This window comes from Plectropomus leopardus, chromosome 22 (genome assembly GCF_026936395.1).
Source record: "Plectropomus leopardus strain MGB_pleo_1.0 chromosome 22, ASM2693639v1, whole genome shotgun sequence".
Classification (NCBI taxonomy): Eukaryota; Metazoa; Chordata; class Actinopteri; order Perciformes; family Serranidae; genus Plectropomus; species Plectropomus leopardus.
Window position 1 is genome coordinate 5,554,268 of NC_142197.1, and position 19,476 is coordinate 5,573,743.

Genomic DNA, 19,476 nt, shown 5'->3' on the forward strand with positions numbered 1-19,476 from the left:
GCGGTTTAGTAACCATTACAACAAATTATCTCAATTATTATCAAGCACCCTGCATCTACCATGTCTGACTCAAGTACTGGAGGTTGTGCTTTAATTCATAATATCAAAATAAGGTTTGTTACGAAATATATTTTTAATTTACAAGCAATTTGCCTTGGTGTTTAGTGCATAGCCTATTAGGGAGTGTTCATTATTTATGACCAATATTTTTTAAGCATGAAGGAGGGAATTACATATTTTTTTATTTTGCATCGGGGAGAAACATACAAATTTCAGTGGTTTTATTTTGAATTGATTTTATCTCAGTTATGTCCGACTAATTTAGTTTACTGAAGCTGCAAAAAATTAGAAAGAATGAGGTAATTCCATCTGCCATGTTTGAGTTGCAACAACTTTGCAAAATTAAGTGAAGCTAAATTTCACGTAAACTTAACAATTAGATATCACGCAAACATAAATTGAGATTCCTAGTTATATTTACTCTCCATTTTCAAGGCAATACGAGATTATTTTAAGTAAGATCCACTTGTCAGTTTCTAAAGTGTATAACTCAGATGTTTTATTTAGGTAAAAGTAAGCAAAATCACAAAACTGTTTGCATCAAAATAAAATTTAAGTACTGAGGCTGTGCTCATTAAGAAGGATTTAAGGACCATACATAATATAGGATTATTGGATAATTGGTGCATTTATGTGTACATCACTACTGTTGCAGCTGGTAAAGACTATGCAGTATATAATTACTTCATATAGTTTTTCCGAATGATGCATTAACTTAATCTGCAGGCAGGAAAGATTCAGGCTGACTTTTTGAAGCACCAAAATGTGGCGCCACAAAAATAGTTTCTTCCTGTTTATAGCTGGCCACATCAAAATGACGGAGGACCCCCACTGACACAGGCTATACCTCAAACCCCACCTCAAAATGTGTGTTTAATTAAAGCACATTTTGGATTATTATTCCTATACTATTATACAGATATCACACATCCTGCACAAAACTGTTCATCTAATTTATTCTAAAACAGTTAAAGGCTTTTGTACATATTAAGGCCAACAGCATTTTTTTAATCATATCTTTTTCTTATTTTTATTGTAGCTAATTATTCAGTTCTTTAGTTAAGCTTTTTACATAACATAACATTTCATTAGGCCTACACCTAAATAACAACAAAATGTGTTTGATGTGTCTTTGTTTTCCAATAAAGTGCTCCAGTTTTTACAGTAGCACCGGGAAAAATTAGGTCATCCATCCTGTATTTTTCTTTCTATTTTTCTGTATAGAAGAATAGTATCATAGAAAGGAAATCAACTTGTCATTTTCTACAGTGTACATTAATTAACTAATTCATTAATCTAACTGATTGCACTTTTTTTTCTTTTTTATTGCTCTTTTTAATCTTTTTGGCTTTTTGTTTGTTTGTGTTTGTTCACTGTACATACTGTACATTTCTTTATTATTATTATTTTTATTTTATACTATGTTAAGTGCCTTCTTTGTATAGATATATTTACATTTTTTGCACTTTTTAACGAATATTTTATTCAGTGCTGCTCTCTTATTTGCTGCTGCAGCAAAACAATTTCCCTCACAGTTTTAATAAAGTATTTCTCTATTATTCTAACCTATTAACGTCGGTAACTTATGCTACCTGGTGTCAGGTCAGTCACGTTCATAGTCATGTTGCACAAATAAAAAAACATACATCGGGGCAGCAGCTAAAAAAAAAAACAAAAACCTTCAAGCTATAAACCAGCAGTGAGGGCCGAACTCAACCCTATAGCGCCGGACAACAAGAACCAGATGTGCCATTGTAGTTCTGTTTCACAACAACCGTCCCGTGACATACCGATGCAGAGGGGGTGTGGTGTCACGTGGCTGGGTGTTGCAGCGGAGAGGTTTTTATAGACAGGAGCTGCACGCACAAAGTCTATCAGAGTTCAGCATCAGCACACACAGGTTGTTCACCTGCACAGCAAGAGGATGGACGCACTGTACAAGAGAGTGAACGGAAACTATGGGACAGAGGCAGGGACAGAGGAGCAGGAGACAGGGGTAAATCTCATTCATCACGTTATGATACCGCATATATAACTTGATAAAAAAAAAATTATTTGGCTTTGGCACCACTTTTTATTTTTTCAGTAATTCATCATTATATTCGTGTTTTTTTGTCATCATATGGTCAATTTAAAGCAAAAAAAAGCTTAAAGCTGGTATAAATATCATCCATCTGCTAAACTGAATCTGATTTTGATAAAACAGCAGTGATGGAGCCAGTCATAGCTGGAATATTCTGGCAGTATTGGCCTGCAGAAGACAAAGCAGGGGATGTTGCTGTCGTGAAAAGAGGGCGACAAAAACAGCTGATGTTACTGGAAAAAATATATTGGCTGTCATAAAACACCTGGAAAATATGACAAGGCCTTGCAAAAACAAAAATGTACAAATGTTATATGTGTGCAGTTATTTTGCCAAACTTGTGAAAATATTCACTCAGTTATTCTTATAAAAGCTAGCAGGGTGTCTACAGGTATACACTTATATCTAGAGCTTTAGTCAGTCAACACAAAACTAATCTGCAACTATTTAAAAACTCTAAATTAAGCAACATTCAAGTTGATGAACTGCTTGAATGAAGACTATCTTTACCTAAATGTTAAATTTAATTTAAAATGCAACATTTCAGTCCATAAATTCTCTTACTGAAATACTGTGTTGGAGCTACAAATAAAATGGTAGATTTAATAAATCGCTATCTGGACTGTGCAGGAATTTTTACATCTGTAATATATTCTGTTCCACTGTCACGCACCTGAAACATGGTCCTCTTTGGTTAATGCCAGCACTCCCGCTGCAAAGGTCTGGGTCAAAAGGTTAAAGGTGTGAAGGCTTTAATCTGCAAGATCACACACCTTGAATGCAAATGTCATGGCCTTAAACCATATTTCATGCACTTTCTCCTACATGTGGCCACGCTTAAATACACGTGAGGAATATGGTCAGAACCCTAATGAATCTGAAATGCAGAAATTAGACTGACTCTTAAAATCTAAGATTTACACATCCTTTTGACTTAACCCTTCGAAATCTGAGCAAATTGGCTTAATTTCGTTCAAAAACATTGGAAAAAGGCAAAGAGCAACTTAACAAAAGATGACTGAAAAATTAACGAGAATTTTTTTTAAATAATAAGAATATTACCGGAAAATTAGCACAAAAAAAGAGAAAAGAGAAAGTACAAAAAAATAACTTGAAAAAAAGTGTATTATTACAATATTCTGTAGAATGTCCCGTAGACTTTTTCTTTTTACCCCTAGACATTTTCCCTAGCTTTTGTTTCTCCGTTAAAAAAAAAGGAGAAAATCTATAATCCTGCAATTTGAGGAATGTTTCTTTCAGAGTTGCTAATTGCCTTTTTCTACGTGTTATTCAAACCAGTTTGGTCCAGGATCAAATACTTGTGAAAGGCATCTAAAAGCAGCACAAGAAAAGTGAAGTCGCTCCAGGTTTTAAAGGCAGTTAGAAGTAGTTTTAAAGCTTTGTTAGAGTTACTATCACACCCATTCAGCTGCCACTTAGGTTTAAAAACATCTGTTTTTCATCACATACATCGTAAAAAGATCAATTGAATGACCGTATGTGTTCCCCCTTCTCTTTCATTAACTCTTGCAGTAAAGTAGACGCTCCCCTGAGATGTGTGAAAAAATGCCTAAAACAAAGCGTAAACTCTACATTGAAAGCCCTGTGTTGTTTTCTGAAATGTGCCTTTCTCAGCGGAAGAGAAGGGGCTCCATGTACCTGGAGGAGGAGACCGACAACAAGTCCGAGGTGATCTCCTGCATCTTCTCCCTGAAAGAGGAGGTCGGAGCTTTGGCCAAGGGCCTGAGACTCTTTGAGGTAAATCTATCTGCTGACAGCTCACACACACATGCCATCACTGCTGACCAGGAGGCCTCATGGTCCCCCTGAGACTGCTTAGTCATCTTCAGGGCTGACATACGATAAAACCGACACATATATACCCAGCAAGCAATTTTTGATTCTAAAAACCTTCTGAGAATGGTACAATGCTACGACGGAGGATTAGGGCCATGTTAAAGAAAAAGAAATTTCAGATTTCAAGAATAAAGTCATACTATTATGAGAAAAAAAGATCAATCCTTACTGTCAGATCATAAAATAAGATGCATTGGTAACAAACAGAAAAGGAAACCTGGTCTGAATTTGCCACAGGTGATGTGGTTTTAACTGTATTTGTTAAAATTGGCATAGTTTCTCCTGCAGATTAACAACAACCAGAGCATGCAGGAATGTTAATTTACCACTGAGGTGGTTACGTCTATTTGGGGTTAAACTAACCACTCCATGGTGTGGTTTAAAACCAGTTTTCTTCAAGTGGCTGCATTGATTGTACATCTAACCACAACACTCTTGCATTTCACCAGAAAAACAGCTCTGTCTGCGAGACATTACATTTGTAACTTAACTGAATTGTTTTCAGAATTGTTTTGTGGTGACAAAGTAATCATGCCAAGATGCTTCTTTGAGTTAACGAAACACAGACTTGGTGGTTGGGATGGAAATTGGCATCAGCCAAATTCTTGTAAATGTGCAAGTAGTTGCTAGATTTTCTTCACTAACCAGCCACAAAAAAACAATCAATGATTATCTATTGAGTGGGTGGTAGATTTTATAATCCACCAGCCACAGTGGCAGGTGGACAAAAAAGTTCATTTCCAACCTTGGATGGTGGGAAAAAAGTGCAGGACTGTGAAACCAGGCTCATGTTTTAGGTTTCAGCATCAGAAGCACTTTGGTTAAGTTTAGGGAAAGTTTTGTGATGTAATTTAAAAAACAAAAAATGCTGATGTTACCAGGACTGAATGGTGTATTGAAAGATGGTCTATTTTGGCAGAACATGAATTAAATAGACTGTCAGTTAACATTTTGCTGAAGTGTTTAAATCAACATTTCTGCGATTTGCTGGGTACATTAATTAGCAACATTTGCTTTTGCTTCCTCTACAGCTCATTTTTTACCTGGTTGCTGAATAATGTTTTAACTGCATTGTGAGCAACATTGTGAGGGTGTTTTGGTGACAGATCATAGAATATTGTTTTATAAAATGTTCCCAAAATGTTACATAAGAACAAAGAAAGAACAATTTCAAAGCAACATTCAGAACATGTTATTGAGGGCTGAGATTACAGACCATTTTTAATTAAATGTAATGTGATATGTTCACATATTAAAAAAAACTTTTTTTATGTTTATAGATTTTAGGTTCTGGGAACTAAAAGAAAACTTGCCACTGAAAATGTTACTAAAACACTGAATTGGTTACTTTGTACTGTTCTCAGGATGTACTGTTCTTTGTACTGTTCTCAGGATGTTTTTAGGCCCAAAAACTGAAGTTAGTTAAAGATATTAATCCCTACAGACTTCAACAGCTTGTCACCCATAATCGTCCCTGATTGGTGTCATTGTCCTCTGCTGTCTGGCATTAGCGCCTACACCTGTCAGCTATTAAAAAACTTTAAATATTTGGAGGCCCATGTCAAATGTACAAACAGGTGGGTATAGGATCTTCAGATTTAAAAATGCCAACTAAACAATCATCCAGACAAAGTTAAGCACGCTGATGTCATGCTAGCTGAATGCTACAAAAAAGTTGCCTTATCATGGATAATTAATCCTCCGGTATTAAGCAAAAAGGAACAAATAAAGTTAGCTTGTGCTGGCTGTATGCTATATAAACTACATGTGTTTTGTTGTGTTTTTTGTTACTACCTAGTTGTTTTTGTGTTGGTTCTGCAGTTCGTTTTGGCACTAACCTTAGGCTATTCTTCCAAAATGGCCGACTTGCTGTTGATGACGTCATGTTTCTGTTAGCTAAGCCAATGGGTCCAAGCCCAGAAATTGAAAAACACATAATTCCTCCGTAAAATGTTGAGCTGTCATTTTAACACTGTGTTTTTGCTGGTTGGCAGATTTAGTTTCTTTTAGACAGCAAGTTCTTTTTGGTTTCTATGCTAAGCTATGCTAACTAGCTTCTGGCTCCATTTTTACTGACAAAAAAGTAAATAAGAGTATTTTTTTCCCAAATGTTGGAGTCTTTTTTTCTAAACTCTTTTCTAAACAGGTAGACATGACGACTTGATGATGAAACTTCCTCATCTCTTTTATCTTTGTTAAGTTACTGATTAACATTAAGCAAAACAAGCTAGGCTACATGAATACTACATGTCCTTACAACTTGAGATGTTAATATATTCCAGTATAGATCCAGTTCCTTATTTCAAATAGTTTTAACAGTTTTTAACAGAGGAAAATAGGTTATATATAGTTTAATTGTAGTTGTTTTGGCGGTTTTCATGTTCGTGGCCTTTGGAGACCCTTTATAGCAGGAAACTAAACAAACTGAGCTTATCTCACATGTTTGTGTATCGGCAAACATAAGGTGGCTCTTTGATCCACTGACCCACCTCCTCCAGGGTTTCTATAATAATGAAATAGTCAAACATTTAACTAACCAGAAACTAAAAAACTGATCTCTCACTTGTAGTTTGGAATAAGAGTACACTAACTTACTGTACTAAGTCCAGTTTTGACATTTTTCCACTGTTGGGTCATAAAAACATTTGGTTTTGTACTTTACTAAAGCAAAGTTTTTGTGATATCAATGCTCTCAACTACCTCTCAGCAAGAAAGCAAATAAGTATATTTCCCAAAATGTCAAACAGTTCCTTTGTACCGTTAAAGGATAACATTTCAGCCTTTTTTCACATGTTTTTGTATCTATGTGACCAATAGGAGCAACAATTACAATTACTACATATTGTAAGACACAATCCGAAATTCCACAGAAACAAAAAAAAAAAAATCAAAAAGATAATTTGGTTTTGTGTTTCCACTGTTACAACAATCACCAGTCACCCAGTTAGATGTGGAAAATATGCTGACTCTATATGCACTAAAATTAGTTTATTTAAATGGAGTCTGGTGGGTTTGGCAATGGTAACATCAGGGCTGTTTTTGGTTGAACAAAAAGGATCTTTAAAAAAAGGTCCATCTCTGTAATGATCTCACTTAATTCTTGGCCAGTTTAAGGACGGGTCCAGTTCCAAAAATACCAAAGCTAACCTTTGATGGTCTGATCCAGATGGACATGACGAGCCTATGATGAAACTCTCAGTTCTTTCACAATCGAAAGTTACTGATTAACATTAAACAAAACAAAACACATGAAGAGTAAATTTTTTTTGCCAGTGCGTACGTGACTGTCCGAGGCTCGAAGTAAACACCAATTGGCAGCGCCTTTATTGTTTAATCTTCAACGTGGACGTCATATCAAGGTTCCAGTTTGCTCCTCTTGCAGGCAAAACACAGCGTTCGTGTCCAGAACATTTTGCAGGAAAACAATTCAAAAATTCAATTCAAAAGACGATTTCAGATTACGTGTTGAAGAAAAACACATTTTTGGACAGACGTATTAGCGTGGGTACAGATGAAGTGGGTTGAATCTGTTCAATATCAAGTAAGTGCTGCTTTCCAAATGCAGCATTAAACAACAGGATCCTCTTTGAACCTATGAACTCCCACTTTTCCGATCCTCCCCCTACTCCACCCCCTTCCTCCCCCTAATTTCCTCTTCTTTACATTTTTTCTATAAAATAGGCAAAATTACCCCCAAACCATCAACGTACCCCTTCTCTCCCTTACAGCCATGCAGCACATGTTGATCTCCCTGAAAACACAGCTTTGAAGAAATCACACTGCTCTTCATTACTTCCCTGTGCTCTAAAAGTGACTGCTCTGCAGAGCCATGTGCTAACGTTTAGCCGAGCAGCCACGGCATCTTATCACGTGTTCATTTTCATCTTGTGAATGCCTAATCTCCATATTTCAGTCAAAAAATTTGCTCACTAAAAACCGCTACACTGTTTATCCACGAGGGACTCAAGCACATGTGACACGGCAACATGGTGTTCATGTGACAAGTCAGAGCCACGCGCCGGCCTTGACCTTGCGCCTCAGTCAGGGAGACAGGAGGGTAAATGTCACCAGCCTTACAGTCGAGGGACGGCTCAGAGGGGTACAGAAATCGGACAAAATAACCCCAGCATCCTGCTGGTTTTAGGATTAGGGTTAAGCCGGACCATAGCACACGCGTTGGTTTCTTTGTGCACAGAAACAGCAATTTCATGAACTTTTTAAGCTTTTGTTTGAGGACAGGGAAACATTTATGATGTTCAAATCCGAATTTTCTAAACTTTAACCTTTTGATACCCAAGCAAAGTGGCTAGATTTATTTCAAAAACATGGGAAGGAGGTAACGAGCATCTTAACAAGAAATGGCCCAGTGCAAAGTTACACTACAAATATCTCAAATTAAGTTTAAAAAAAAAAGAAAAAAAAAAAGTTTTTTATAAAAAGCATATCAATTCAAGTGCAAAGCTTTAAATATTTCTTTTTCTTTTATGTAACATAATTTTAAATATATAATTAAGAAAATTATAAATATAGTTTACCAGGCACCGCCCCTTTTTTATATCTCATAATCCAGGTAGCTAATTTAAAGATCATTTCCTTGTCACCTTTCACTAATTTTTGGAGTTTTCAAGACATTTCTCAACAAATTGCTCAATATGTTTTTTCATGTATTTCTGAAACACACTAACACATTTTTTTTTTGGTTACAGAGGTTTAAATGCTTGTGAAAGGCATCCGAATGCACACAAGAAAAGTGATGTCTAACCAGATGTTAAAGGGTTAAAAATGTTGTAAGTCAGTGCTGGCCATACAAATAGTTTTGTCTATCATTTTTAAATTTACAAGGAATAATTACAATTATTCAACTTAATGACTTAGGTTGAATAATTGACAATTTCAATCGGAAAACATAGTTTTTGCAACTTTGATGTGCTTTGAAAGCCTCAGCACATCTGATGACAGTGAAAAGAGAAAAGCACATCACAAAAAGCAAGTCATGTTTTCTTTCAAATGCCAATCTCGACTATCACTCCCAGAGGATGCAGGACCACATGGTCCTTAAAAAAAAGCTGTTAAAAGCAGAATAGGATCCAGATGGGAGAAAAAAAAGGGAGGCCCTGCTGTGCACACCCTCCTCTCCTCCTCTTTACTTGGCCTATAGTAGACGGAGAACAACGTACTCCCTCTCCCTCCCCAAAGTTACGTAAACAAAAATACACTATAGATGGTAATTACCACTTTAAGTCACGCTCTTTACCATGAGCGTTCCAGCTATTTGCATTTTGGACATTAAAAGGAACTCGCATCCAAAAATTTTTGGAGCCATCCCAAGGGTTTTGTGTTCATGCTGCAGAATGAGAAAAGCCTAAATGTGGACAGGGCAGGATGATTTATTGGACGATGTTGCACTAAACCACAACAATATGTGCTGAATGCCCTTACTGTGCATGTCCAGTCTGTCTGGCTCAGTGTCAGTTTGCAGATTGAGGGTTCAAGGCAGCTCCGACCCGAGGTCATGGTGGCCTGCGAAAAGTCTGATAAATAGTCATCACTTTAGCAATAATATATCGCCCTCTGGTGGTGGTACAAAGGTTGTACTGCAGCCTGTTGCAGCAATAACACTGTTGTTTTTTATAGATGTTTATGCAAGTAATTTCTTTAGTTTCCATGATGAAAGGTTTGCCCTCAGACAATAGAAAATTAAATAAAATATAAAGGAAACTGAAAACATCTTAAAACACAAACAAATCAGGTCTCACCTCTTTTTTTTTTCCTGTGACCCACAGGAGAAGGGCATCAACCTGACGCACATCGAGTCCCGTCCATCGCGGACGAACAAAGACGAATATGAGTTCTTCATCAGTGTGGACTCCACCTGCTCTCAGGCCCTGGATGAGGTCATCGACGGCCTGCGTACACAGATCAGTGGCCACGTGCATGAGCTGTCACGCAACAAAGAGAAGGACACAGGTTAGTGAGTTTGTGTAACTATTTTGAGAGGATAAGCTCAAATCCCAAACATGACAGACTCTACAGTCGCACTGGTGGCACAGTAACATGCATACAATAACAATGTTATATGCTGATTTTTAGCAGGTATTGTTTAGTATGGGAATGGGAATGAGTTTAGCAGATTTTTGGTTTGTGATCAAAGTATTATAGTATAAGAAAAGTGAGGCGATCACTAAAATCTATAAGGTTCATCCACTGGGGATCCTAAACATCTTCATCAGATTTTGTGCAATACATTCAGTAGATGACACTTTGCTAAAAAAGTTAAACCTTTGACCTGCTAGTGGTGTCAGAGGAAGAGTCAGGGGATCACCAAAGTCATTAGGGTTTATCCTCTGGGTTTCAAGGACATCTGAACTAAATGTTCTGGCAATCCAATAACTATCGAGGTATTTCACTAAAAAACAAAATTATCCCTCATGTTGGTCACTAAGGGCCAACATGAGGGTCATGAATGTGGGGGTCATGAATGTCTTTATCAGATTTTGTGCAAATTCTTCCTTTAAATTTAGAGATGTTTTGTTACAAAGGTAAAAACTTCTGACCTGCTCATGGTGTTAAAGGAAAAGTCACGGATCACCAAAGATAATATGGTTCATCCTCTGGGGATCAGGAACATTTGAACCGAATGTCATGGAAATCCAGCCAATGATTGTCAGGGTATTTCAAACAAAAAAAAACTTGGTGGCGCTAGAAGAAAAGTCCGGGTATCACTAAAGTCATTAAGGTTCATCCATGGGGGACCATGAATATCTGTTTAAAATTTTATGGCAATTGCTTCAATATCTGTTAAGATATTTCACTCTGGACAAAAGTGACAGACACTGCCATCCCTGGGGCCACACAGCTAAAAAAAAAATCTAATTAAATGGAGATCAATACGCCTGAAATAGTCCATTTTTCAACGGGGGACAGTGTTGGCTGTTGGGTGGTGCTTCATGACCCTCTCCAGCCAGACTGGGTAATGGACAACCAGCGTCGCCGATGAGACGGATGACCCATCGCTCACATCAAGACCCTTTTATTAGTTGTTTCCAGAATGGCATTAGTTTAGCTACTGAGGACCAACAGGCTCAGCAGGAACAGAGGAGCTGTGTGTCCTCGTCCCACACTAACACGGGGAAGGAGAACATGCCAAGGTCGCGGCTAGCAGAGACAGACAGGGCCACCATGGATTCTCCTTTGACCTCAGCGTAGACACTGTGGTCTGCTGGTCAGGGTCAAATTGATTGGGGATATTTATGGCCTGTTTCGGAGACTGTCTGTTTATCAAGAAGCCTGGCAGGGGACATATTGTCTTCCTGGAGCCCTGAGGCTAGACCACACTGCACAAATGCAGATTAATGATTGAGCACCAGTGTTTTTGAGTGTCATAAATCCATATGAAGAAGCAGATGACCCTTGATTACAGTTCTGCTGAGTGTCAAAATGTTGTGGCACTGGAAAACATCTTCCACATCACCAACATCGATGCCAGCGTTATGAAGTTATATTGGTGAAGAATCACACAATATTCAGGTTGTAGCAAATAATTATTTTCTTTGCCGATTAATTGATAAGTCTGCAAAAATAATTAAAAAGGCCCATTCTAGTTTTCTGATTCCAAGATAACGTCTTTAAAACGTCTCGTGTCCTATCAAGAGTCATTAACTTGTTCCCACAAGATAAATATTTGTGGGCAAGAGATGAAAATTGTTATCTTGACTGCACAAAATAATTGACTTGATTAATTAGTTGATTTTGCACACAGGAAAATAACATGCACTGAAGATAATAACTTGTTCCCACAAGATAAGACAAGATAAAAATCATCTTATTTGCACAAGATAATTATCTTGATCGCACAACATAATAACTTGCGGACAGAAGACTGTGCACAATATGAATAAATATGTATTAAATCAAAACAAACTATCAGTGTTTAATAACTGCTTTTACTCTCTAGTGCCCTGGTTCCCTAATGACATTCAGGACTTGGACCGTTTTGCCAACCAGATCCTCAGTTACGGCTCCGAGCTGGACGCTGATCACCCTGTAAGGACTGACTCATCCATCACTGTCTGTGTGCCACATCCTGCCTCTGCATGTGTGTGTTTGTGTGTGATTACGTGTCCACTCACGCCCCCACGTCTTATGAAAGACGGGTCTGCGGAGATGACAGGCTGCACTCTGCTGTCTATTCTAATGGAAACTATCTAGACACACAAATTGATGTCATTGCTTTAATTGAGCCCCTATAATTATAGATAATTGCTCCCTTTTGCCACCGCCATTAAAGCGAAATGTATTCATCATAAGCTGAAAAACACTCTACAAAGGCTTCATTTGAATATGTATTTGCGTGCTCTTGTTAGAGACGGAGTGCATAATGCTGTCAAAGGCCACAGGGTTTAGCCTCAGCGGAGGATTTCCACTCTTTGATTTAGCTGTGAGTGGCCGGGCCGCGATCATGAGATCTAACATGGCTTTTCTTTGTGTGTGTGTGTGTGTGTGTGTGTTCAGGGCTTCACAGATCCAGTGTACAGAACCCGCAGGAAGGAGTTTGCTGACATCGCCTACAACTACAGACAGTAAATACTCCTAATAGTTATCTTAAATTTTTTTACTCCATCTATATTTTGGGTGTTTTTTAGGCCTGATATGGCTGAAATATTCTTATACCAAAGTGATTAATTCTTTCTCTGCTTTGCCTTGAAAATTATCATAAACAAATAGGGACAAATTACAGGCAGTCAATGGTGGATTTAAAGGGCCTTTAAAGGCTCTTTGTGTGTATAATTAACAAGTATTATTCACAGGCACTACAAAGAGCACCAACCCCAATGAAATACCCACTGAGCATTTATATATCTGAATACTGTGATACAACAAATAATGAAGTGATGCTCAGCCTACGCAGCCTATCATCACAGGGAAATTTTGGAGGAACATTAAAGAAACAAACAAACAAAAAAAAGATTGAAACACGTTTGTTTGAAGTGTTTAGAAAATTATCCTTTTTATAGTAATATTAAAGTATGCAATGTAGAAGTTGCCAAAATTTTAAAAGGAAAAAAAAGGCCCAAAATTTATTAGAGAAAAAGAAAACTTCAAACTTCAAACCCCCCCAAATTTAAGAAAAATAAATTCACCCAGTTTTTTTTTTTTAAATTAACCAAAATGTTAATAGAAAAAATTAAATCACACCATTTTGGATTTTTTTTTTTTTTAAATCTACAAATTCTAGAAATGCCCTTGAACTAACCTTGATCTAATTATACTTTATTCTTGTTATTTTTTTTATTTTATTGTGCTTTAAGCCCTTGTGTTTTTACATTTTGTCAGTTAAAATGTATTAATTGATTATTTCTGTAACGGTTGGACCTTGAACTAATGACTAAGGAGAAATCTGGACCCAGTGGCTGGGCCAATTGGGAATCACTGTTTTACAGAAACAAAAATATGAATGTCCCTAAAATTATACTTATTATACTACAAAATTCAACAAAGAGTACAGAACACATGCAGTAACCTCCTGTCTGTGTCCCAGTGGCCAAGTCATCCCCCGGGTGGAGTACACAGAGGAGGAGAAGGTCACATGGGGGACAGTGTTTAAGGAGCTGAAGACTCTGTACCCGACTCACGCCTGCCGCGAACACAACCGTGTCTTCCCCCTGCTGGAGAAATACTGCGGCTACAGGCAGGACAACATCCCGCAGCTGGAGGACGTGTCCTGCTTCCTGCAGTGTAAGTCCTGTCCTGTTTTGACCCTAAAGGTCCCACAAATGACATCTTCATTTTGGCAACCCCGGGGTGTTGAATGTGGGAGGCAGAGCCTGTTCAAATGCCCCACTTCCTATTCCTCCCTCTCTTATTCAACAGCACAGAATCACTCACCTCGTTCATCTGTCCGTCTCTCCTGCAGCGTGCACAGGTTTCCGGCTTCGCCCTGTGGCCGGTCTGCTCTCATCCCGAGACTTCCTGGCAGGACTCGCCTTCCGCGTCTTTCATTCCACGCAGTACATTCGTCACGGCTCCAAGCCCACGTACACACCTGAGCCGTGAGTGACGAGAAACTATATTAATAAAAAGAACGAGAAAATAGATGATTTATGTGATTTTAAAGAGTCATTTTGGTTCATACTGCAGGGATATCTGCCATGAGCTCCTGGGACACGTTCCTCTGTTCGCTGACTCCAGTTTCGCCCAATTCTCACAGGTACCCAGCTGTCCTGACAGAGCAGAAAGGAAGAAAAGCTCATACAATAAAATGTAGATACAAATCTACATAAAACAGCCAATTTAAGGATCAATGACGTGCTTTGTTGAGACCCTAATTTACAATGACGTCAAGCATGAGCAAAGACATTAAAAACAATCAAATAACAGTTAAAATAGAAACAAAATCATACAAAAAAATTGGTTTGAACAGCCGAAATAGTGGAAGTGTCCAACTTTAAGTTCCTTTGCCGATTATTATATGTATAAAGAGCACTGTAAGAAAATGACATTTTTCGTAGTTCAGTTGTGATTTGGGGAATGTGGCACAACAAAATATTCTGCAACTGAGTACCAAGATTATGTGAGTTTGGGGTTAAAAGGGATGAAATATGGAGAGGAAGCGTCTGTTTCAAAGTTTTAACGTTGACATAGAAATCTATGTTGCATATGTGATTCTGTAACTGTTCAGTTTCTAATCTATGTCTTTTGATTCTATTCTGCGTAGGAAATCGGTCTCGCCTCCCTCGGAGCCCCTGATGAGTTCATTGAGAAACTTGCTACTGTGAGTACTGCGCACATAAAAAATAATAAATATTTGATTAACTTATTAGCAAGAGAGAGCAAATTCCAGTAAGCTGCATTTAGAACAAGTACTAACAAGGTTTAATGTCAAGGACCCCTGGAAATATATAAATGAGGTAACTGAAATCTTGCTTGAGGGTGATTTTTTTTTTTTTTTGCATGTAATGATTTCACTTTTGAGGGCCTTAAATAGCTAGTTCCCAAAATTACAATTTATACTATTTATTTACATAATATAATATCCCCTTTGTTGTAAAAATATGACTTAATTCTTGTAAAATTATTACATATTTTCTAGTGAAATTCATTCTTTATTATTGAAAAATTATGATTTTTTCTTGTAAAACGAGCACTTTTTTTCTTGTAAAAAAAAACGTTATTCTTGTAAAATTATGACTTTTTTCGAGTAAAATTGTGACTTTATTCTTGAAAAATTAGGACTTTATTCTTATAAAATTATTGCTTTTTTTTCGTAAAACTTTTTTCTCGAAAAATTACAACTTTATTCTTTTAATATTACGAATTTATTCTCCTAAAATTACAACTTTTTTACTCATAAAACTGCGATCTCATTCTCGTCATATTAGTACTTTTTTCTTATAATATTATGACTTTATTCTCAAAATTATGACTTTATTGTCATAATCTAACTTTTTTTGTCATAAAATAGTAAAAGATTTAAATGAGAAAATACATATTGACCCTTTAAATCTCTGGCTTTGTGGATTTTAAAGACACCTACAGACAGACGTTTCTTGTTTTGTGGGTTCCTGCCTGAGTTTGGAGTACTGATCACATTTTCATGAACCTTACGTGTGTCCTCAGGTGTACTGGTTCACCGTGGAGTTTGGCCTGTGTAAGCAGGGCTCGGAGATCAAAGCGTACGGAGCTGGCTTGCTTTCATCCTTCGGAGAGCTGCAGGTGAGAAGGAGAGGAGCAACACATGACTCAGAGGCTCCAAGAAAACAAGCTGTGCACCACTTTCTGCAAACATGGACCCCCGCAGAAGCAATATGAATAGTTTAACCCCTCATCAGCTGTTATGACACATTCACCTTATTGCACAACCGCGGCGGTGCAGGCAGTGGGTTAGTGGTCCACTCAGATTTGGGTTTTATGTGTCACTGGGGGAGTCTGCCTGCCTGCCCAGCGGGGTTTTGGATAAAGTGGTTCAGTGGGTAAGTGGGGGCAGAGAGAGAGAGAGAGAGAGAAGATGATCAGCTCGCTATCGAGGTCACCGGTTACATCAGCCGCTGTCAGCAGAGGATGTGCACTCTGCCAAGTCACATCAGCAGGGACAGCAGAGCCCTGAATCATGCTGCACTTCCTGTTTACTGACAGCACTGATGGGAACAGAGACACTCATTGAGAAACTGAAATCCATACAGTAAAAAATAAAAAACAGGATTAAATATACACTGTGTTCTTTCAGTACTGCCTGACAGACAAGCCCAAAATCCTGCCCTTTGACCCCGCCAAGACCAGCCTCCAGAAATACCCAATCACAGAGTACCAGCCTGTTTACTTTGTGGCTGAGAGCTTTGAGGACGCCAAAGAGAAAGTGAGGTAAGAACATTTTGCTTTTTAAAATTTGGTTCAGCAGTTCAGCTGAAGTTCAGCTGTTTGAAACCTGAGAAAATTTCCTTAATTTCATTTAAAAATGTGAAAAAGTTACCTTTTATGTTTAAGTTACGTACAGAGTTTGTCTAATACTAACATCTGTCTGAACGCAGGAAATTTGCAGCCACCATCCCAAAACCTTTCACAGTGCGCTACAACCCCTACACCCAGAGTATTGAAGTGCTGGACAACACCAAGCAGCTCAGGAACCTGGCCGACAGCATCAACAGTATGTACCGCCCCGTTTATTATTTCATAGTGGACACTAGAGCTGCACCCGTCGCAAATTTAAACCAGTCGAATCTGATTCAGTCAATTAATATGAATATTAACGACCTGAGGTTTTGTTTTTTTTTTCTTACAAAGTTAAAAAGCTTTAATGAGTACAATGGGACGGTTATTGTGACAGCAGCATTCACATGATATGTTAAACAAGCTAACAACAGATCACAAATATGCGTAACAACATTTTTTGGCAACACTAGATATCAAAAGAGAGACAGTATCACTGAGTTGCTGTGAGTTATAAATTCACCACCTCTTCACCTCACAGTGCGGCCTCTCTTTCCCTCTGTGCTGCTGGCTGCATATCTGCAGCTGCTTGTACCAAAGAGTAGAGTGAAAGTCAGAGCACTCACTCTGCAGCAAAATCTGGTGACCAAAACGTCCCCAAAAGTGCCCCGCACAGAAAACAAACAACTGCTCGCCTTGAAGCAATCTCAGTCGACTGAGGGTCTCTAATTGATGATTTGAATTTTCAGCTTTCAGGGGGCAGCCCGTGTGGACACTTAAATCTTTTTTTTTCATTACTTAAATTGATGTATGTATTATTTAACGCAGGTTTCAGACTGCACTTAGTTTTCTTACGATGACACAATGTCTGCTCTGTTTTTCTTGCATGCCTCCAGTGGACAAACAAAATAGGAGAACATTTCTTGATGAGCAGGGGTCCACGTTCAGCAACTGCAAAACTATATCAAAACATATGTGGACAAAGTCTCACATGATTCGTGCAGTATTATCCAAGTCTGATTTATAGTCGTATGCTCAGTGCTTCACAAACAGCTCTTTCCATCAGAAAACTGAACTCAAAGTGAATCTTTTCTCTGCTCTCTTCAAAGCCAAACTCCATTGACAAAAAACATGATTTCACCTCACTGAATATGGGAGCTGCTGCCTCATCCAGTTAGTTTGATTGTGATACTGTGAGACTTTGGTGAATCCAGACCAACCCTTTGAAATGCCAAACTCACAATCACATAAACAAACTAACTGATCGATGCTGTGGCAGATCAGCAGCTCCTGTACTCCCCAAGATAAAATGACTGTTTTTGTCAATGGAGTCTGGCTCAGATAGAGCAGATTTAAGTTTCACTTTCAATTCACTTCAATAAGGACTGTGTTTGTGAAGTACTGAGCATACAACTGAATAAATGGGACTTTGATTTTACTGCACGAGTTGTTCGGGAGTTTGAAGTTTTGCTGTTGTTAAACGTGGACCCCATGACTGCGATTCATAACAAATTTTCACCGTTTTTGGATTTTTCATTCATTGAAGGCAAAAAAAATTCAAAAACAAGTAAATCGCATGAGTAACTGGCATAGGTAATTTGACAAAAGGTAATTTGGGGTGTGAAGTATTCCTTTAAGAGGTAAAATTCGGGAAAAAGCAAAAAAATGTCAGAACATCAGGGGGGAAAAGGCAATTTTGTTTAACATTGGTGTTTTATTTCTTCCGTTTTTAATCATCATGTCACCCCTCAGATTTATCTTGTGACTCCTTCTTGCTGTTGGTAACCTTTGATTTAAAGGACCATGTTATAAAAAGTAAAACTGATAATAGCGTGGCTCTGGCTTCATCATGCAATAGTAAGCACAGTGGGATATTGGCCATGGATGACATAACGGGGCTATTCTTGCTAAATGTGTCAGATTATGAAAGTTTATTGACCTGTTTCTCATTTTAAGTAGAAATGGATCATCAGAAATAACTATATGGACGTTTTTGACAACTCTGATTTATAAAAAAAATATACATTTTTAAGATATTTTATTTTACATTTGTATTTTTTTCTGTGATTTCAGGTGAACTGGGGAAACTGTGCGAAGCCCTGCGGAAACTGGAGTAACTGCACGTGTGATCTGAGCCGCAGCTTGTTATGAGGCTGCGTGTGGTTCTGCTTAGCATGCTTGCAAATTAGCTTTCTTTGTATTAAAACAAATATGCAAGACAAATAATGGCAATATTACTGTAATCCAATTAGTACTTTAGTTAAGTGAATAAAATGTAGCCTGTTACTCATTTAGGATGATAATGAATGTATTTACTGTCAATTTTATTACAGTCTTAGTGTTATTAAGCAATGTGTTTTTCAAAATAAGAGGGTTTTGTCAGTAAACATCTTTTCAGTGGTTTAAATGAATTAAAAACCCAAAATGTAAAAGTCAAATTTTATATCTCAGACCATGTAAAAACAGTTGAAATAGCCTGAATTTTTTTCTATGCATTTTAAACTTAAAGGCATGTTGAGAGATAATTTTTGTCACTAGATTTCATTTTGCTTGGCTGAAATAAGTTTTGTATATGCATGAAATGTTTGAATGAAACAAATAAATATTTCTCTTGACTCTTTTTGTCATTCTCCTCTATTGGTAGCTCTCACTTATCCGTTTATAGTTATCAGGTTTTAAAATAAAGAATAACCAGAAGCTTTACCACTGATAATTTACAGTAAATTGTTTTAGTTTTCTGATCTTAAAGTGAAATCATATTCATATTAATTCTTAATAGTGGAAAAAATGGCTCCTATGTAACACTAAAGGGATCTCAGTGAATTAAATAATCTATCTATACATTTGGTTATATAAAAATTATAATAATTCTATATATAGAATTTTTATTATTGTTATTATTATTGATGGTCTGTGTTTTCCTGTATTGTTTTATAGTCATAGTATTCTTATTTTATTTTTGCATAGCTTTGGTCAACTGTTGTTTTTAGATGTGCTTTAAAAAATATTTGGATTTGACTGGATTATATTCAGTCATTCATTCAGTGTTGACG

The 19,476-nt window shown here is 37.4% G+C and overlaps 2 protein-coding genes across 2 annotated transcripts in view; one reads left to right on the plus strand and one right to left on the minus strand.

Annotated features, from left to right (window-relative positions):
- LOC121961685 (uncharacterized) overlaps positions 1-9,862 on the minus strand; it is an 82,484-nt gene extending 72,622 nt beyond the window's left edge. The window contains exon 1 of the mRNA XM_088072623.1: positions 9,757-9,862. The gene's annotated coding sequence lies outside the window, so the exon portion shown is untranslated. The remainder of the gene's footprint in view (positions 1-9,756) is intronic.
- pah (phenylalanine hydroxylase) lies at positions 1,903-19,038 on the plus strand. The gene is made up of 13 exons (XM_042511026.2): positions 1,903-2,056; positions 3,779-3,901; positions 9,784-9,967; positions 11,955-12,043; positions 12,512-12,579; positions 13,539-13,735; positions 13,914-14,049; positions 14,138-14,207; positions 14,715-14,771; positions 15,617-15,712; positions 16,224-16,357; positions 16,525-16,640; positions 18,497-19,038. Exons 1-13 carry the CDS (start codon positions 1,985-1,987, stop codon positions 18,538-18,540), a joined length of 1,386 nt encoding a protein of 461 aa, XP_042366960.2. The 5' UTR covers positions 1,903-1,984; the 3' UTR covers positions 18,541-19,038.
- Positions 19,039-19,476: the final 438 nt, after the last annotated feature.

What these genes read in the sequence shown, in the direction of transcription:
- pah (XM_042511026.2), top strand. Translation starts at nt 1,985, where the DNA reads ATGGACGCACTGTACAAGAGAGTGAACGGAAACTATGGGACAGAGGCA. An exon ending in AGGGCCTGAGACTCTTTGAG is followed by an intron (nt 3,902 to 9,783) that starts GTAAATCTATCT and finishes TGTGACCCACAG; the next exon opens with GAGAAGGGCATCAACCTGAC. An exon ending in TCATTGAGAAACTTGCTACT is followed by an intron (nt 14,772 to 15,616) that starts GTGAGTACTGCG and finishes GTGTGTCCTCAG; the next exon opens with GTGTACTGGTTCACCGTGGA.